The 21,741-nt window shown below is 40.7% G+C and overlaps 1 protein-coding gene across 3 annotated transcripts; it reads right to left on the reverse strand.

Annotated features, from left to right (window-relative positions):
- Nucleotides 1-1,565: 1,565 nt before the first annotated feature.
- Nucleotides 1,566-21,565, reverse strand: tmem102 (transmembrane protein 102). 3 transcript variants are annotated; one of them, XM_024287789.2, is made up of 6 exons: nucleotides 20,628-21,565; nucleotides 18,016-18,227; nucleotides 6,442-6,783; nucleotides 6,181-6,374; nucleotides 5,878-6,090; nucleotides 1,566-5,295 (listed from the first exon to the last, which is right to left on the reverse strand). In XM_024287789.2, the coding sequence occupies exons 2-6, from the start codon at nucleotides 18,215-18,217 to the stop codon at nucleotides 4,696-4,698; spliced, it is 1,551 nt and encodes a 516-aa protein (XP_024143557.1). In that variant the 5' UTR covers nucleotides 18,218-18,227; nucleotides 20,628-21,565; the 3' UTR covers nucleotides 1,566-4,695. The 3 variants fall into 3 exon arrangements, with proteins under 3 accessions (XP_024143557.1, XP_024143556.1, XP_024143558.1); XM_024287788.2 differs by having other exon boundaries at nucleotides 20,602-21,565; XM_024287790.1 differs by lacking the exon at nucleotides 20,628-21,565 and adding an exon at nucleotides 20,491-20,598.
- Between the last annotated feature and the right edge of the window lie 176 nt (nucleotides 21,566-21,741).

Consider the following 21,741-nt stretch of genomic DNA (forward strand, 5'->3'; position numbering starts at 1 on the left):
TCCAAAACTATCAATACCTACAAAAACCAGATAACTAGGAGCAAATATCAGGAAGCAAAACGACAATAGAGCTGTGATCATCAGAAGGTCCAGGCCTACGCCGGTTTTTAATTCCAGTCGTGAGCTCTACGTAAAGATCAGGGGGTCATTGATGACACGTGGAAAATTCAACTAGTAGAACACCAAGCCTCTACCAATTATACGTGGCGGACAACTGTTGTAAGCAGTAGCGTGTTCATGAAACTGCAAAAACGTGTTCTTGAAAGTGTCCAATGTGAATGCAGCAAAAGGCGGAATCTAAATAGCTTCCCTACCGCAGGGATCCTCCCTGTCCCAACATTTATCCCTCCCGTCCTTTCAGTGGTACATTCAGGAGAACCTTTAGTTGATCTTTAACTATGTTTTAATATTTTAACTTTTATTTTTATTACTGAATTGTATTAGTTCTTGTGTTTCGATTAGATTTTATGTTCTGTTTGTAAAGCATTTTGTGATAGATATGAAAATAAAAATATAGACATATATGCAACTGTTGTGGAAAACCACAGATTTACGCATCCATTTTGCAAAAATAACGCACAATTGCGTAAAATTTACTTTATTTCATTTTCATAGCACACAACAATAAATGACTTAATATTCCTGACTTGAAAATGAAAGGGCTCAGAAAGAAGAAAACGTATCATCTCTGCCCCATTTAACAAAACCAAAATATTTTAACCAAATATATCATCTCTTTGTAATACAAAATAAAATGGTTGGTAAAAGCAACCAAAGCAGACCGATTAAAACAAATAATTTCAGATAAACTACGTAAAATTTGCATAAACTGCGTAATTATTAACTGATGAAAATTTTCAAACAGCGCAAAACCAAATTTACGTTGGAAAAAAAACCCTGAAACATCAACGCAAAAAACACTTTTCGTATATCCGGCATGTATCATGAAACACCGAAATAACACGTAGATAATGTTCATATGACAATAAAGCACATCTGTGGCCAAATAGTGAACATAATTTTAAGCTTCAATGTTCTTTTTTTTTTTTACTATTCATGACTTCACTGCAGTTTCTAATCTGTAAATGTTTTATTAAAATACAATGGAAGTTGATGGGAGAATCTCTGCTGAGTCAGCAACATTAGGTTTGAAACACAAAGGTTCAGCAAGGTTTAGCGACACCTAGTGGTTGTAGTTAAAACTATAATCATGTCATTTAAATAAAATAAAAATATACTTGATTTCAACATAAATTACAGAGTAAAAATTGGAAAAGAAATTACTATTTTTTTCAATGTGGTTTTAATCTGATATTATAAACTACAATAGAGTTCTAAAATTATATGTTAGCAATTTTTTAATGTGTAAATATTGTTCTTTCCAGCTCTACTTTACCTGTTCTCCAACTTGGACAGGGAGTCCTCAGTGCAACCACGGTCCTCTGGCGCCATCCGATGGCTCAAAAGTGCAGCATCACCTATGGGGATATAAGAAAAAGAAAGCCAAAAAAAGCCAAAATCCTCCTTTCAACAATATACAAAGTGTAAATAAATAACAAAACTGATAATATTTCAACTGTAGTGATTTATTTCATGCTAAAGCCTAAACACCGATCAATATAAACCCCCAGATAAAGTAATAAATATAGCAAAAAAAGGTTTAAAACTTCTCAGCACTTTACAGACAGATTTAGAGAACTTTCTGGTAAAGTCAGAGTTCTTATCAAGTATGAGACAGATTAGAGACAAATCAGATACATTCATCGTCTTTCATCTTTAATCCATAATCTGTAATCCATGACCAGAAGACCCGGAGTGTGGAGAGCCACGCTCCTCATGCAATCTCTGCACAGCAGTTATTCCCCCCTAACAAACAGTAAATTACAGCAGGCGTTAAAAAGACAGGCGTTTAGAAGGGGGCGGGGCTTAATTGCATATCTAGAAAACAATCTTAAGATACAATATGTGATGCTCTCCAGAGTTCACGAGTACAATTCAGGGAAAGTGACTGATTGTTTCAGTGTCTGGTAATCTCCAACTAGGCGCGTTAAGGTACAAAGTGGTACAGTTCGTAGTAACATCCAACACTTTCGTACACCGACGGAGTCAGTACCTTTACGGTTGGGCCGTAATCGGATGAATAAATGATTATGTCTTTGAATATTCATGTCCGGGGAGAGTCTGCGTGACAAAAGTCAGGCTGGAAAAGTGCCGACACCAGCTGAGACGCTCTGAACCGCTTCATCGCGTTTTGGTTTGTCTCAGGTCTGTAATGCACACACACACACAAACGCACACCAATCCACACACACACACACACACAGCAGACGGAAGAAACAGACACCAGAGGAAAGCTCTAAAGCAAAACGTCTATGTTCTGTACCGCTCTAATCCAACTTTTAATCCCAGTCTCTTTAGATTGCAGCTGGAAGCTTCTCAGACATATAAAATGCAAACGTAAATGTCAGTAAACAGGAACGCTTCGCTTTGATGCAGCAGGAGACCAAAACTGTGCAAACAGGAAACCTCCGATCTGAAGAGAAACTTCAGATACTGATAAACCTTCAGGTTTTGCTCCAAAGTACAGTAAACTACCTCCATAGTAGTGTCAAATACCACCATTGCAGTGGTGAGTGACATTTATCACCACATTGTCTCCATATATCCTCAGATTACGATCATATAGATATATATGTATATCCACTGTCATTTATTCGTTTCATTGTCATGTATCTCCAAATTCTCGTCAAGTATCATCACAATATTGTCATGTACTTAAAGGTTATAATCAAGTACCTCCAAAACGTTACAATTTATCTTCATATTACAGTGATGTACATCCAGATTATATATTAATATCATATTATTGTCATATACCTCAAGTATCTTGACAATAAAACACCCAGGAAAGAGTAATGTATATTAGGATTTGTGTATATTACCTGAAAAATTAAGGTAATGTACATCCAGTTTTGCGAACTTTGCCTCAAAACTAGGATTATACACATCCAGATTAGAGTAATTTACATTTTATTAGAGTTATGTAAATCCAGATTAGCACAATTTACTTCCAAATTAATGCTATGTACATCCAGATCAGTTTAATTCACCTTTAAATTAGGGTTTTGTAAATCCATGTTAAAGTTATTTACTTCCAAATTAAAATTTGTATATCCGTATTAGTGTTACTTCCAAATTAGGATTATGCGTATCCACCTTAATGTAATTTACTTCAAAATTAGGGTCATGCGAATACAGATAAGCATAGTTTACCTTCAAATTAAAGTAATTTAATTCTGGATTAGGGTTAAATACATCAAGATTAGTGTAATTTTCCTCCAAATTAAGGTAATTTACTTCTGGATTATTGTAATTTTCCTCCAAATTAAGGTTATTTACTTCCAGATTAGCGTAATTTTCCTCCAAATTAAGATAATTTACTTCTAGATTAGCGTAATTTTCCTCCAAATTAAGGTAATTTACTTCCAGATTGGCGTGATTCGTTTCCATATTGTTTTCAAGAACTTCAATAATATTTTATGTACCAGAAGGTAGTTATGATACACCTCCAAAGTATTATTAGGTACCTCTAGATTACTGTAAATCTCCTCCAGATTATTTCCATGTGCTTTTTACGTTTGGTAAATCTCCAATAACAAAGATGAATTAACAGTAGGGGAGGAAGGAACATTCAGTTTGTAAAACTTTATCCTCATGACTGATCTTTAATTGGTCACAAAATACTATATTTTTGTTGATATTTATGGAGAATTATGGCAGCCAAGAGACTAAAATGCAAACTGGTTTTGTTTTTATTAAATACCAATTCTAACTTCCTGTTAAATGATTAAACTAATTATATTCAGTAAGGACAAATCATTTTATATAAATCATAATTTAAACTGAACAAAAGTGGAACTTTGGTAATTAAGTCATGACTTATTTTAAAACTACAAGCAATTCTTATTTGAAGGATCCCCTTTTTGTAACTAGCCTAATGTTATATTATTTAATATTTTTAACCAGCTCTAGAGGAAAACTTTTCATGAGGCAGATTTTGGTGGATTGTTTACATAAATGTCGTAGTTTCTAATCCTCATCAGTTTCAGAAATGTGCAGGACATGAAATGCTCCTAAAGACTAACGGAAAAACATTCTTCATTCCTGAGAAACGCTGATGACATGGAAATGAGTTTAGATCAACTGTGGAGAGAAGATCAAAGAAAGCCGCTGTGAGACTTTGTTCACACAATCTGCAGCTTTCCTCACACGCTTACAATCAGTTACATCACAAGTAAGTTCTGCGTTTTCTAATTCATCTTCAGACAAGCAGATGAAAAGCAGCATTTCTGCATGTCCAGGGTTCATTTGTAATAACACACACACTCACACACACAGTCTGCTCTCATCTCTAATGACCAAAGCAGATCTTTGTAAAACACGCTCGTTAAGGCCAGCTCGTTAGCAGAGGGCCGTCTCCGTGGCAACAGCTCGCTGATAAAGAGTGACGACCTGGACGTCGTCGTCAGGAAACTTTTTTTTTTTTGGTTGGGTCATCAAGCAGCAGAACCTGGTTGCATTGTTCAGTGGGAGGAGTCAGCAGGAGGGAGGGGCTGTGTGCACATTAAGACTCCGCCTCATTTTAAGGCCCCTCCCCTTCGTTCTCCTCCTCGGTGTGCTTGTAGATCGAGAACATCAGTAGAACTTGTCGTCGATGCGGAAGTGCGGCCTGGAGACGTCGTCGGGGTTTAGAAAGACGGAGATGGACTTCCCCGGGTTCTCCGTGACCAGCTGCTGCAGCCGCTGAGCCAGCTTGTCCTCTGACGGCGAGATGATGCCGTTGGCCGGGTGGTGGCTGGGGGAGCCGTGGCCGTTTGTGCTAGCCGTCAGCTCCTTCTTCAACTGGCCCGCCTGCTGGGCCTGGTCCAGAGCCGCCCGCAGGTGCTCGCCGGGGTCCGAGCGCACGTGGGCCAGCTTTCTGGCCACCAGGAGAGTCTGAGCGTCCGTCAGGTGCTCCAACATGTTGCACTGCGGGAGGAAGTAGTTTGGACAGTTTTTACCAAGGATGCAATGGGCCAGGTCGTCCAGCAGGCCCAGGAGGAGGCGTCCGGGAGTGTCGGGGTCGGGGCAGGACAGGTAAGCAGCGGGGAGTCGATCGCAGGCCCAGAAGAGGAGGGTACGCAGGTGGTAGAGGCTGAGGCCCGTACGAGGACGCGCCAGGATGCGAGACAGGACCGCCTTGGCCGCTTGGAAGGCCTGAGCCATGGGGAAGGGGATGCACTTCTTCAGCTGGACCTTCTCAGGAAAAAGAAAGGTTCATGAAGACGTTCAAACCACACAAGGAAACTTCTGACAATAAGTTAGGAATATTGTGACACATTATCAGAACAGGTTGTGTCTTCCACATAGAATGAGTCTCGTCTGTCTTATTTAACAGCGAGGCCTCACTGGTCATTTTTCATTGAAAAACAAACATTGAAAACATTAAACTGGGATCTTAAAGACAGACGTGGAGCTGCTCTTTAGACTTTATCAGTGACTCAATGTTGGCCTGCAGCTTACTCACTGATAGAGTTTTAGAACACCAAACGGTTAAAGGACTTTAACTAAACAAACCACGATTTGAGGGGGCCAAAAGGTGAACAACATCACGAAGAGCAATGGACATGTCTGTAAAGCTGTCCTTGTGACAAATGGTGGAAATACTCGCTATTGACGTGGTCAATGTTTGTTATTTGGTTCTATTTTTATCACTGTCTGTATTTTTTAGGGTAATAAATATCAAACTGGAGTTTCTTCTCGTCTATTTCTAGTAATATCAATAACAATATCCCCAACTTATTGTGAGTAGAGCTGAATGAAGTGAACTTCCTCCACCTCGCTGCGGGAGAACGCCAGCCTCCACTCCCGGTCGGCTCGACCCCCCATGGGGGAGCTGCAGGGCAGCAGGTAGAAGCCGGATATGGCTTCTTCCTCTGTGATTTTTCCGTCCCAGAAGTGGTTGGCGGTCAGCCAGCCTTGAGCCACGGCGGGCCAGCCTCGGAACGACACCACGGGCAGCAGGTCGTACAGAACCCGGCTGGAGCCGGCCTGTGAGGGGGGACAACACCACAACAGCGTCTGTCATTCCAAACGTCTGTTGAAGCTGAATGTTCCTTAGATTCGGCAGCTGCTCTGAACCTGGAGGATGATGGTGGTCAGGGGGCCGTTCCTCTCCAGCCGCTCGGGCGTCGGGATGCCCCGCTGGGGGCTGCGCCTCAGCTCATCCACGGCCTCCCTCACGACGCCCCAGAACCAGTCTGTCACCAGGGTGGGGGAGAAGTAGCACCCATCCAGAGCCTGAGGAGAGCCCAGGGAGGGGATGGAGCCCTTACCTGAGCAGAACATACAATCAGACCTTTCTTCTTCCTCATTTCGTCCAACCCGCTGTGTCCTACTCACCCATCTCCCGCTCCTCCTCCTCTTCATCTTCCTCAGCTGGGAGGCCGTTCTCCTCCTGGCAGCAGATGCTCCAGCGGGACAGGATGTTGGAGTCACAGAGGCGCAGGCTGAGCCACGAGTGGCACGGCGCCGAGTGCCTCATGTCCAGGGTGACGGGCTGGTTGCGGTCGTGGAGCTTCAGGGCTGGCACCAGCAGAGTGAAATCCAAGTCAAAGTCAGCCCCTTTGGCGTACTCCCCCAGGTCCTCCGGGTTGAGGTCTAACACGCCTTCCCGTGCCCCGCCGGAGAGCAGCAGGTACTCGTTGGCCACGGGGAGGCGCTGGTCCACCTTCTGGACTAAACCTGGAGCAGAGAAACAGAAATGCGGTTCTAGCAGAGCTAAACGCAGCGGGAACGTGGAAAACCTCCAGCTGGAGGATCTGGAGAGCTGCTGCACGTCTCTATGAGTCTGAGCTGCAGCAATATTGACAAAACAGCGTGTGAGACGACAAACCTCTCACACACAAACACACACAGCAGAAAGCAGAACGGATCGCTTCACTGTTGGGCGCCAGACAGCCACTGAACACAGAATGAGGAGAAAAAGAAAATCCTGTTATTGTGGCTCAGCTGGTTAGAAAGAAAAGCTTTAGCGACATCTACAGGCTAAACTACAAACTGCAACAAAATTAACTTTTGAGCTCAAAGAGGGGAGGGGGTCCTCATGCGTTCCCACCAAGGTGGCCGTCTCCCCAGCCACTTCCTCCAGCTCCTCTGGGGGGATCCTGAGGGGCTCCCAAGACAGCTGAGAGATCATGTTTACATTAAAATATATGTTTACGTTAAGCGCACTGAACTCACCCCCAAGGTTTTTTTTTTTATTTTTTTTTTTATCTTCACTGATATCTGTGGAAGACAAAATCCTGTCCACCTTTGTCATGGGAGGGATCACACATAAGATAGTACAAGGGTTAAACTAATTTTATCTGTACAATATGTACTACAAATTAATAAATGAAGGAAACAGTTTTTTTCTTTCTTGTAATAAACCTTCTGTTCTAGTTATTTCAAATCTTCAAATTTGACTCCACCCCTTCAGTAAACAAACATGAATTGCCTCCACATAATTACAAACCAATTCCACCGCAGTTATCATCACTTTACTGCATTTCAAGCAATTAAAATACAGATCAAATCCAACACTTTACGTAACCTTTACCCCTGAGCTACACTAACAAGCAAAAGCTTTACACGGAAGTGGGGCAAGAGCAGAGAAATGAGTAACCAGTGAATCGTTTCATTACATTCTTGCTCGATCTAGGAGCACTTGCCCTCTCGCAGTGCTCAGAAACATTCCTCCAATCTGCACAGTTTAAACCAGAGAAAGTGAAGCCTCCAAATCCCTTAACAGCCACTTATCGGAGCGTGTGCTTGGCCGGCTCTGGGCTCAGGAGAGCCGCTAGCCTGAGTTTAAGAGAAGAATATTTTGCCAAAGTGAAAAGAGTGACAAAGAGGAACTTGATCACACAACAAAGACCGTAATGATCCACATTAGGGTGGAGGTAAAGCACAGGCTCTGGACTGGGAAGACAGTGCCCCCCCAATTACCCCGAGGGCACTTCAGGCTCCTAAGAGCTGAAACAAAGGCATCAAACCAAAACGGCATGTCATGGCTGACAGCTAATACGATCCTATTAACATGTTACTCAGAAAACAGCTTTGGAGAGGAAAACACATTTCAAACCATGTCAAACAGAGACAGAAAGTCTCAAGAGTGAAACTTCCACCAAGAGGTTTGCTGTCAGCAAAACCAACAAATCCTAGTTCAGAAAGCAGCAATTGGAGAAAGAGTTGTTACGCCTAAATCTTAATATAATATACCAAAACTGAAATTATGCTGGGACTTAAAGTCAAACTCGTGATTTAATTCAACACTTAAAGAGACATCCGTCCATGTTCCAAACCCACAGAATCCCTTTAGGGGTTGCTACTTTTGGGCTAGGGGAGTGCGCCACAGACAGGTCTTCTGTCTGTTGCAATAGGCCCACACATTTACGCTGTGGGACAATTTCGAGCAATCCTTAATTAACCAACCAATGGAGCATATTTTTGGACCACAGGGGCGAATCAGGAGAAGTCAAGGAGAGTATGCAAACTATTCAGAACAAGGATCCAACTGGGATTCAAACCAGAGCCTTCTCACGGTGAAGCCAGAGTGCAAACCACAATTCTACAGAAGATTTCTGACTTTCTCTTTACTACAACAGACCGACACAGAACCGCCCAAAAGCAAACACTCCAATGCGCCTGACGATCTCACCACACTTGTGAACAACTATGATACTTGAACTTCTCCACTTGGAGAAGAAGTACTCCATTCGCCTGAAGGGGGGAAACAACCTTTCTCTCGTCCAGCAGGGGACTCAAAAATAGCCGGCACCTGGTGAAAATTTGCCATCTGCTTTTAAAAAGTACAACTACTATTTTTTGTCTATTTCTGAGTAAAAAAAAATTGTGTAAGCAGGATTAACACTTCCCACTCGTGAGCATTTTTTCTGTTTGGAGAGTAAAACTTAGAGGGCTACTCATCATAAATGGTTATTGGCTCTGTGAAAGTATTGTTCACATCCGCCGCAATGTCTTTTAATTACTTATTATGCGAGTCCTGTGGGGTGAACTCTGGCGCCTGAGCTAAAGGTTCACAAGCGGTCCTGGACCAATCCCAATCTCAGCCCTGGTCCCGACACGCTTTCAATAGCCTCATGTTTTGCAAGTAGAGCCCAGAAACTGTCGTAGAAACTTGCATAGCAATGCTTGAATGGGAGAGTTTTTAACCATTTTGTCAAAGCCTATTTACATAGAATTTTGATTAGAATTTTCCGCTTGAACGTTCATTGTCGAGGGCTTGAACATAGCTTTAAGAGTAATCCATGCCAATATTGATAAACAGGATCATCCCAGCCACTGAATGTCGACAATAGTTGATTCAAAAAACTAAACTTTGATACAAAGTTTAGTTTAGTTTCTGCCACAAAGGATTGTTTTGTTGACTAATCACTGATTATTTTTTCCAATTAGTCTACTAATTGGATCATGCACAAAGTGGATGTAAAACATTCACACTAGCATTGTCTGCGATGATGCTAGTGTGAATGCTGTAAACTGAATTTGGACGCTGAAGATACTCAAATTGATAGCTGAAAACGCTGAAGCTAATAGCCAGATAAAATATTAGTTAAATGGCAAATTAGCCGAAAAAGAAAATCCTAAATTAGCCAAAAATAGCTAGCATGTAGCTGAAATATTAACTCCAAAATAGCCTTAAAAATCTTAATAAATGCCAAAATAGTCCAAAAAGCAGCAGAATGCCATTATAACTTTGAACTTTACTACACTTTTACGCCATATAATATAAACTAACGACTTATCGACTATTAAATTAGCCGTCGACTACTTTAACAGTTGATTAGTCGACTAATCGTGGCAGCCCTACTTGTGAACAAGACCCCAAGACACAAACTCCTTCACTTGGGGCAAGAGCACTACTACGTTTTGGCTAAATAAGGTGAAAACCTTCAAATTATCAAGCCTTTTGTTCCATTCAATGTTAAATATTGGAACAATAACGCTCAATTTTCCCAACATCAGAAAAGGGAACAGACTAAACTTTCTTTTCTTAACCTACTTTCGGATCTGAATTCCCCAGTAGAGGACATATCTGCAGTTTCTGCTTACATCACTTTTACTTTTGAAAGTATCTATCCAACAACCCTTCATCACGAGTCTTAAAGCCTCCATCAGATTGTTTACTCAAACAAGGAGCAAATAAAAGACCTTTTGAAACTGTTAGAAGCTGAATTCTTTTGAAATCACTGAGTTCAAATAGTTGAGAGTAATCCAAGTAATTCCATCTCCCAGCAGAATTTTAAAGCCCAAGTGGAGATGCATCTGCAGATCAAACTTTGTAACAAAGCCACTTTGCTCAGCATACACCTATGCAGCAGCATCTAACAGCACGAATGCAGGCTGGAACAAGACCTCTGCATCAAGAGGCTGATAGTTGCTACCAAAGCCGCCTTTCATCCTCCACACGGCCCGGAGCTCCGCATGCACAAACCGCCACCAGCTTAACTTTTATTCCCAGAATCTTACACAAACTTTCTCCTTCTGCTCAAAAGTGTCAAACTTTTCTCCCTTTCTTTTTACCCTCCCAAAGCGGTTGGAGCTGTCACAGCAGGCGGCGAGGCTCGGGCTGTGAAAATATCAGCAAACCACTGGTGATTATGCAGCCTCAAAATCCTGAAATGCATCTGAAGATGCTGAAGAAAGAGACGGTGGGAGCAAAGAGGGAAGAAAGGAAACCAGAGGCAGGAGCAGGAAAAAGGGATTTCTGCCGGTACGTGGAAGAAAGAACCAAGAACAGGCCTGGATTTCATCCTTCCACACCCAGGAAAAACAAAAAAAAGTCTTCAAGAGAACCAGAGCCATCTGTCAACATGGAAACATTACCGAGCTGACAGGAGCAGAGGACTGGGCGTTGGATTGTTCCAAAACATAAAGAGAACCAGCGACAGACTGAAACAACATAAAGTTTGCTCATCATGAACTGAGAAGAAAACTTTGGGGACAAAAACACAATTCATTCACCTTGAGCGTTTGACAGTTTGAAAAAGATGTGGACTTAAAACAAGCTCACTTTTGATTGGTGACTGTAGTTGCCCTAAAAACGTGACTCGGACCAATCACTGTCATCTGGCTCCAAATGGCAACACCTAGTGAGGGGCAAAAACTGTGCTTCACAAAATAAATGGCTTTATATCCCAATAACGGTGTAGTGATGCAGAGGTAGGGCGGTCGACTCCTGATCGGAAGATTGAAGGGTTCGATTCCCGCCTTGCCCACCCACTGATACTGAACTCCGAATTGCCTCTGGTGGAAGGTCGCCGCCAGTGTTCAGCAGTCACTGTAAAGCGCTTTGGGCCTTCGAGGAAAGTAGAAAACCGCTCTACAAGTATACGCCATTCACCATATACATCACAATAAAGTGTATTTTCAGTTATTCTCTGAAAAAAAAAATGTCAGCTTACTTTTCAGACTATTTTAAGTTACAGATAACTGAATAGTCAGAATCGAGAATCGAACATTTTGTCTTCTATTTTTTAAACCAGCACACCAATTATTTTTCTCTCATTTCAGGACACAGGTTGTCGTTTTAAGAAACTGTGTTCCTTTTACTTTTGGTGTCCAGTTTGTTTACGTTGCAAAACCGCAAGACAGCGTTTCGTTGCGAAGAATCTCTTTTTAATTTGTCTTTATTTTCACTTTTATACATTTTCGTAAACACACTGATGAGGCAACACCTATGCGATTGTCTCAGGCTATTTAATGATATATTTGATGTAATAACTGATCAAACTAGGTTAGAAATTATACTTTTCTATGGCCTACACAATATCGCCCATAACGCGGAAAAACCATCGACAGATTTTCACTTGTTTTGCGAAAGCTGGAGGTAAGCCATTGTGATAATATATGCCTATGGCGCCGACCAAAAGATAAACTGTTTATCATGTTTGCACTTAAGCTCAACCTGTTCACTAGAATAGAATATTATCCTGGGAATCAAACCCCGATTTCCTGTGTGCTATCCCCGCACTTAACCAACGGAAGTATCCAGTCGGATGTTACCATATCATACCCTGTGTCACTTTTTTCAACCTTCTCAACTTACAATAACCCAAACAGTACACTACCCTAAAAATCCCCCTTAGAACAAGAGAAACACAGCTCCACCTGTGTAGAAGTGCTGACATCCATCCTTCCAAAGCCTCAAATACACGTCAGGCTGCCTGGTGATCCCCTGTTGACCACAAAACCGGTTTGTTTACGGTTTGAAAAGCTCCGCGGTCAGTCTCACGAATACAAAGAGAATGAATCATCCCTGATGAAATGAAGCAGCTCAGACTGGTGAGAAAAGGCAAAGAGCTGGTTCTTTTTCTAAAAGAGTACACATAAAAATGTCATAAAAAACACTAATAAGCCAAGAAGAGCACAGTTTTAAAGTGCAGTGCTTTCTTTACGTGCTAAATATTTTAACTTTGCCAACAGCTGTTCTGTGTGTCTTCTATGTGTGATCACAGACCAGAATAATGTCACAGTATTCTCACAGACAAGTCTTTAAGACATGGTGGATAAATACTACAAAATTCATTCATAGGACATTAATAAAAACTGCATTTTCTAAATAATAATAGAATTGAATCAGCTATGTTTTAGCAGCGTCTGTAGCATTACAGAGCCTGTGACCTGTCAGGTGTTGTGCTAAATCCTCCCGTCCTCTTAAAGCTGCAGTTTTGATATCAATGATATTCAATAAAAATATGGGAAAACTTTTTTAAGGTTGTTTTTTGCTATGATTTAATATAAAATGTGATCACCTGGAGGCACAATTATTAAATCTGTCTTTGTTTTCTCACCATGTTTGAGTTCAAGTTTGTAGGACAATAAAGACGTGTTCATACATTTGTACTTCATAGCGGGAAGAATGATTGGCTGATGATCTTTTTTTTTTAAATATATATATTTTTTGTTTACCAATGATGGCCTTTTTCTTTCCAATACAGCTTTCTGTGCATATCCTGGGAGGGCAAACATCCCAGGGATGACATGGGAATAAATTTGCCTTACTTCCCCATTGCGCTCCCATTAAGCAGAACTTCTTCCTCCCTATCCAAGAAAAAAAAAAAATCCATCTCAATCCTGGTAACTCCCACTCCTTCCCAATCCCAGCAGGTGCTTTTCATTCAGTAGTGGTGATCCTCAACCATCCTACTTCTCATTTATTTGCATAAACACAGCTGAATTCTATTGTATTGTTCTGTAAAACGACCACAACAATGTAACAAACCCTAAGAACACAATAGTAGCATCAAAACAAACTCCTGTTTGCACAACAGGAGACTGCTGTTCAGAACCAAAAGAGAAAACCGCTTCCAGCACTTTACAAGCCCTACAGAAACAGCTTTGGTTGGCGTCCCCTCCAGACTCGCTCGCCGTTTTTCTTCTACATCCATGAGGCAGAAAACTGCTCGTCATAGACGTTAAAAAGTTAACTTTATTAAAGGTTTGGTAAACAGTCTACAGCCAGTTCCAGATAATTCTAAAGTTTCCCGCAAGAAATTTGGAATAAAAATGCAGAAATCTTTATTATTTCACCAAACAAACTGTTATTGATTTTTCCGTATACCTGGCAGCTGTTCTTTATACAACAAAAAAATAAAAGTCTGCAAAATGTAAATGGAATTTAAAGTATTCCATATTTAGAAGGAATCTTCCCCTCCGAAGAGAATCCCGTAGGATTCATGTGACCCACCAGGATCCAAAAAATCCGCCTCTGGAGAGGGAACAGTTTCACCACAAACAGCAGAGCGGCTTATATCCGAGTTTTTCTGCATGTTCTGGGTCAGACTCGGCCTTCACACGGGCCACGCACCACCCAAACTGACGGGAGTGTTACCGCTGTGGTTTGTGCTCCATTTCTGTGGCAGGAAGTGGAGCCAGCAACTCTCCGTGGATCGTCATCTAACTGAGATCACGGTTCTCTGATCTGGATTGCTGAGAGGTGGAGGCGTCCTCCAAACCCCAGCTTTAACTTCTCCTGTTAAAAAGGGAGGAGCCTAGAGGCCGGAGGGACCGCTTCAGCCTTCAGCTGGGGTCTATCCGCCGCCTTCCTTCCTGACGGCGCGTGGCGTCCAGCTAAGCTCAACTATCTTTGCTAAGTTTTGGTTAAAGTGAAGTATTTTATTTTGTTCGTTCCTACTGATCAGGGGAGTTAAGGGAATATACGTCATTTAACATTAGGGGTGTAACTGATCACAAAAGTCACGGTTCGGATCGTATTGCTTTTTTAGGGTCACGGTTCGGACCATTTTTCAGATCTGTAAAAACGAAAAAAAAGCCTAAAATTAATTTTCGGAAAAGCTTCAAAACAAATATTTAATGTTTTCTCATTGAGGCCTATTTATTAAAACAAAACACTTTTAAACTTTGAATTTTAACAAAGTGCTAAAACGTGTAGTTTCTAATTACATTTACATGTCTTTAGAGCAAATCTGCAAAAACTGAGACAAGAATTCCTAAAAATAGTGTTGAAAACACAGAAACTATCTGGAGTTAAAATGTTGATGTCCAAATGAAATCGTAAATAAATCAGCTCAAATTAAACTTAAAATTATTTTGGGGTATTAACCGTTTTATTAAAACTAACTTTGGGAACGTTTAAATATTTAAAATATGATTTTCCTGGCGATTTATGATCCCTTTGGCTTGCCATAGTGGCCTGCCCTGACTATTTTTGGGGGGGGTTCTCAGGGTAACTAGATCCACCATCTCATTATTATGAGATTTTCTTGTGATAACGAGATAATGACGAATATACTGTCACTCTCTCCCTTTCCCACATGGAGACGTCGAGACTTTCCTCGTTTTAAGTCTCTTTATTTTAACAACAAAAACAGCCGAAAAATATTTTTTTTTTCAGTCTGTTTTTTTCACTTTTTAGTGGATCTACACTCTTCAAGCGTCTTAATTGCTCTCATGCTCCAGCCCCTCTCCCTTTATGTCCCTAAAATCCCTTACAACAGGTTGAATGACAGAACCCTGGGCCGCCGAGCGTTTCTACCTGGTCCGGACATACAACAAATAATTTATCTATTTCCAATGTATGGAGTGATTACATTTTTTCCTGAAATACTGCTTTATATAAAGTGAAATAAGTATTGTAGCAGACTGAGTGGTTGGTTTGGTCCACGAATGTCTGGAGCTCAGAGAACGCATCACGCCGAGAAGCTTGTTGGCCCTGGATTTCGTCATTAAACGCGTTCGTTCGAGGGTTTTAGGAAAATAAAGGGAGAGAATTGAGAGGATTAAGGAGCGTAAATCCACTAATAAATATAAAAATGACTGAAAAATCAACTTTTGTCCAAGTGTTTTCTTCGGTTTTTGTTGTTAACCACAAAATATAGACGTAAACAGGTAAAGTCTCAGCGTCTCAGTGCCAGACGAGAACATTTATTTCATTTTCTCAAGATAACAAGATAGTGGATCTCATTTTCCCAAGAAAACAAACAAACAAAAAAAAAACAGAGGGCAGCCTGATTTTGGCTTCTGTACAAGACAATACTAATTTTGCTTTAATTTTTTCGTTCCATGGAAGAGAAAGTCATCAAACTGGGTTACAAAAAGATGGAAGTACCGCTAAAAGGTAACAATCGTCGTAAGAAGAGAAGAAAGAGAAAAAAAGATCTGAAACCATGTTTATGTTGAACTCTTAAAAATAAATAAATCTGATCTCTCAACATCATCTGTGCTTTCTGTGCTTTGTAAATGACTGTAGCTTGTAGACTGTACTTGACTGTAGCTTTTCCCACAAGCGTCTAGTTTATTCACACATTTCTGGACAAGCATTGAACCAAATGTAATGTGAGTCAAAAGAGGCAGCAGATGCAAATTTGATCAATCATGTTTGGCGTCAGTGCAGAACTATCCTGGGTTTGTTCCTAAGTGTTGCACCTTTCTCCCAAAGTGGGACTTATCCTTCAGAAAATACAGTAATCAGCTCCTTATGTTGCGGACCGATTTATGCGACACCCAAGACAAAACGGGTAGAAAGGCAGAAAACGAAGGAAGGAGCAAAAACAACCAATTTACAAAATGAATGAGCTTTTCTAACGAAGGCAAAAATAAATAGTGATAAACAGGTGCATTTGTATTAATCGACAAAGCAGAGTACAGAGTGTCATTAGAATCTTATTCTGCAGGAAGATTCAATACTTTATCAAAAGCTCCTTTCAGACAGTTTGGTAGCATAGCAACAGAGCAAGCTAGCATCCTATCTGGAGGACGTAGTTTCTCCTAAACAATCCATGGAGGAGGACATGAGAGTCAGTTCTGGTGAGCTGAAAAGATCCCTAAAAAGGCCAGAACTGCCAGTTAATGATCCAGATCTGAGGTCTGAAATTGGCGAGGGGCCTCTGGTCACACGCAAGATGGCGCCAGAATCAATCTGTAGCCGGAAGCGGAAATTTCGTAACTTTAGACGGTACTGTACTTGTAAATATCCTTAATTTTAGAAAAATCCTTTCAGAATCATATTTTTAAAACTTTTTTTAAACTACCAGCTTTTAAATGTGAATAAACTGTAACGGTCTAACAGTTTAGTGTGTAAGATGAGCTTCAAATGAGACAGAGAACGTTAATCGTTTTATTTCTTTAAGTCAATATTAACAAGTGTTCACGTTTGTATAACTACACACGTTTACCTCCAGAGAAACAGCCGGTCGATAAAAGAGATAAGAAACGGGAAAAAGGTTGAAAGCTTAAAGCTGGGGTTCTGGTCGAGGACTTCCGGCCGGTGATTTCGGGCACAAATTATGTTGTTTTTTTTTTTTCTTTTCTTTTGCAGTCGGCTTGGGAAGGGGGATGGATTTCCAGCTGTTAGCCAGATTCTCTTGAAATTGGCTGCAAACGTTAAGCTACATTAACAACACTCTTAGGAACACGAGTTCAAGCAGCCACTTCTAATGAAAAGTCTTCGGCGTTCAAAATCTCAAGTATTTACAACCGTTTTTGGGGACTACGTACAAAATACGAAAGCTAAAGCAGGTCAAAGTTTGACCAATCAGGGACTCAGATTTTCTTGTGATGTATAGATGCCGTTTCCTTTAATTCCTGAGATTACAGATTGTTTGAAAATTGATCATGGAGGAGGAATTATTGAAGATTCACAGGATTTGAACCGTTTCAACAGTTCACATCAAGCCTTTTCCAACCGTTGGTGGCGGACGTTTGTAATAATCATTTTTTAAGGCGTCCCTTTTGACACCAGCATCAAGGGAATTGAAAGAAGACACTCTAATCCTCCACTGAAGATGTCGCCACTCCTCTCTATGCCCCTCCAATAAGCTAAAAACATCACTAAAATGCCAGAACTGCAGGTTAATGTTGCCCATCTGAGGTTTACAAATGACATTTACAGCCACTCAAATAAAAGAATTAGTCGTCTGCATGGAAATATGCAGCAGCAAAATATGTCAAAAATGTATACTTCTGCATCACCTAAATAGTGAACTGTTGCGCCGCAAAAAGTCTTCCTTTCCCTTCCAAACAAATACATCCCCGATCAATACATCCTCATTCACAGGAGGAACACAAACAGGGCTAAACTGCTGCCAAAATGCAGCCACCGTGTTACCACAGTAACCGTGATCACCAGTATCAATGCGTCCAACCTGACTGCAGCTTTAAGACAAACATGCAGCACGAACATGCAGCTCTGCGCTGGGAAAATCCTCTGCTACCAAAACAAAGATGGTTGTGGACAGCCCATGTGCATCCATAGCAACCGCCCCGACGGCCCGAGGTGGCCTACTTCAGCCGAACAATGCGCCACAAAATCTGATTGGACACGCCTCCACTTTAAAGACCCTAAATATTTAAGCAGACAATCCAGTGAAGCACAAGACCTGAACCAGGCAGCACAGACTCGCGTCCCAACAGGTCACTTTAAGCTCCAAACTTCAGCTAACTTTCTCTTACCCAGCATGTTGAAGATGAAGTCCTTGGCAGTGTGGACCTCTAAGGCGGTCTGGTCCCCGAACTCCCCCTGCTCCAGCAGCACCAGCTCGGACACCTGCGCCGACAGCTGCTCCAGGGGCGCCCCCGAGCGGAAGTCCACCTCCGACAGCTTCTTGACCGGGGCCGGGGAGCGCGGGGTCACTGCGTTCATTATGGACTCCATCTCTACAACCCTGTGGTTACAAAACTGGATCAGTGATGCATCCTGAAATACAAATATCTGACAAAGATCTTTCTTCCCACAAATTCTGAAGTTTTCTTTGATTTCAAAGACGGGCGTGAACTGCTGCGGCACATGAGAAGCACATGACCTCAGAGAACAGAAGCTGTTGGAAAGTTTATTTTTGAAGAGAAGAGCCAGAGAGGAAACAGAAAAAGGGCAGTCAGACTTCAAAATAAAAGACAGCTCCATTTAATAAACAAAAACCAGGAATTTTTACTCCCAACAGAGCTTTACAGCCAATAATAATGCACGATATTTATTGTATCACAAAACATATCGCAATATATCCTAAGACTGTACCAGAACAATGTTTCTTTACTTCTTTTTTTTTTTTAAACTAAGTCATACATGTCTCATTACAACAAAAACTATGAGGCTGACTGAACCAATGAGACTGAACATTTAACACAAACTGGTTCTCATGAGTTTAGGTAGAAAAAATAAGAAGACGCTCACTAATAAGTAACTAAATATCATCTTGTCAACATTTTAAATCGATACAAGTATCATATATCGCTGAATCGATTTTTTTTCCTATACCCTTAATAATATTCAGCAACCGGTTGTCTAATGTTATGAGGATGATGCTAATAAAGTTGTTCAAACAGTGAATTCATGTTTATTATTATTAAATCTGTCGAACTTTGAAAATCAGACGAAGTTGGTGTTGGATTTTGTTTTTGCTTCTACTTTGACAGTTGTTGGTTAAGGGGAAATCTATACCACATTTTAATGGTTCCTACACAAAATCTAGGGCAATAATCAAGTTTAACGCAGCTGTGGATGTTTTACAGAGGATGAAGATGAACTTTAACCTCAAAAGTTGAAGGAAAACTGGAGACAAAAAGAAATCAGACGCCAACTTCAGTCTAGTACCGATTTACAACAGAGCATTAGGGTCACAAAAAAAATACAAAACAAACAAAAAAAACTATTTTTATCTCGTAAATTTGACTTTTAATCGTATAAATTTCCGAGATAAAAAGTTGTGAATGTACAAGAAAACCATTCATAAATTTAGCAGATTAATTTTAAAGTAATAAATATACAACTTTAGTTGTGTAATTTAGCAGTTACGACTTTTATCTTGTAAATTTTCGAGACTTAAAGTTGTAATTTTAAAAAAATTTATGTTAGTAAAGTGGTACTCCGTCATAGATGCTGATTTAAGGTAATTGACATAATAGGGACAAATAAAACATGACTATAAAAATTTTACTCTTAAGTTTTATATATTTCTCTTTAAAAATGTGTGTTTAATTTACTTTTTCTTCTTGTTTGTTTGTTTGTTTGTTTGTTTTATTGCTTAACTTCTTCTGAGCCAAAAAGTCAAACGACAGCACCCTTTAAACCTCAATTCCCATGATGCACTTGGAGAAATGGATAAGAACCACTTTTCAAAACAATGAAAGTTTGGATTAATTTTCACTTAAAACTGTTAAAATTACCCATCAAATACACAATTTAATGAGGATATTTTGCTAATTTAATTGGATTTTTACCAACAAAGGTGACTTATTTTAGCACTTTGCTAATTATTACATTTATTTTATTTTCTCAAATAAAGCTTTAAACTGTATCTATGAAAGATAACATAAAAAATAGCTTCTTTTACACTGTTTATGGAGCAAAGATGATCACAATTTCAGATTAATTAATCCCAATTTCAAACCTAAAAGGTATTTTTTAGAAATCAAATTGAGAGCTAAAGTTAAATGTAAACACGCGCATTACAGTGACATTTGGGGGGCTTTAAGTGCTTTAAACCGAACCAAACGAAATATAAAGCCCACGAAAATGTAATTTTCACAATTATGTGTAAGAAAAAATAGGAAAAGTTGTAAACAAAGTTGTGTCAGCTGGACCGACGGCCTCTGCCCCCACGGAACTGGGTCAATTAGCTGCCCCGCATTCGGCTACTTAGCTTAAAGAAGAAATTAGCTTCTTCTCGTCAAGAATTCGGCGCCAGAAAACTATATATTTTGATAGAATACTACCAATTAACTTCAGTGAGACTCGAATAAAGTTTAATAAGGACTTAATGAGGTCACTAACACTCCCTACTCTCACTGGAGGAGTCAGAACGCCGCCTCGCCCAGCCGGCTAATTGCTGTTATTAGCCAAATATTAGCCTCCTAGCTAGGAATAAATTAGCATTCCAGCTAACACGTGAGACTCGGACCGTCGAAGCGAAGTTCCCCACATCCACGCACCTCCAACACCACGAGAAAACCTCCACCCCAACGCGGCATAAGCGCGAGCCCACGCGGGCGCGTCGCTAGCTTGCCAGCATAATTAGCCCGCGCGGCTAAGACTCCGGGTACCTGTCGGGCGGGGGACCCAAACGGACCTTCTTCGTTATCTACTGCCGTCCTGCGTCCATCCTCCACCTTCAGCAGTCATCTCCAACAGGTCCCAGGCGCCACCACCTTCCCCCCGGCAACGCCGTCCCAGCATTCATGGTCCCGCTCACAGGATTCTGGGATTAGCGGTGTACTAGCGCGTGCCCACTGGCACGAGTCCACGCTAGTTTCTTTTATTATGACTCAAACTGCCCCTATTGCCTCGTAACGTTGATAAAGTTTGCTTCAATGGGCTTCGGGGCTCCACCTGCGCGGATCTGAAGCGCGTGCAAAGGTGGCCCCCTCCCGGGTTTGGGGATGGAAACTGACCGGCTGTGGAGGCTGGCTCTCACATGCCACTACACCCAATTAATCGAGGCATTAGAGGAGCCACCAGAGAAGGGTTACACTAATGTGCGTAATGGAATTAACCGAGGGCAAACGGGAAAGGGGGGTTTGTTTACTAATCCAGCTAATGCTGTTTCAAGTTTATGATTGGGACACGGCCGCATTTAGAAAATGGGCGGATAAGGGCAGGGATTGGGGGGTGTCCCAATTCTCTCTTTTTAACTCTTTTTCTAAAAAAAACAAACACAAAAAATAAATAAAAGAAACGTTGCAAATGGCAATAAATACTGCTGCAAATAAAAAGAAATGTTGCAAATAAAGGAAATACTGCAAATAAAAAAACGCTACTGCCAAAAAAAAAAAAAAAACTGCAAACAATAAAACGCTGCAAATAAGATAAACGGTACCAAAAAAATAATGTTGCAAATCAAAAGAACTTAAGTTGCATTAATCGAAACATTGCTGCAAATAAGAAAAACTACAAATAGAAAGAAGTGCTTCTGCAAACAACAAGAAACTCTGCTGCAAATAAAAAAATATGTTGCAAATAAAATGAAATGATGCTGCAAATAATAAAACGCTGCAAACAAAAAGAAATGCTTCTGCAAACAAATGTTGCTACAAATTTAAAAAAAAACGCTACTGCAAATAAAAGAAACACTACTGAAAACAAAATTTATGTTGCGAACTAAAACAAATGATGTTGCAAAAAGTGAAACATTGGTGAATATAACAAAAATTACAAATGAAAAGAAGTGCTGCTGCAAACAACAA

Source organism: Oryzias melastigma, linkage group LG18 (genome assembly GCF_002922805.2).
Source record: "Oryzias melastigma strain HK-1 linkage group LG18, ASM292280v2, whole genome shotgun sequence".
NCBI classification, from domain to species: Eukaryota; Metazoa; Chordata; class Actinopteri; order Beloniformes; family Adrianichthyidae; genus Oryzias; species Oryzias melastigma.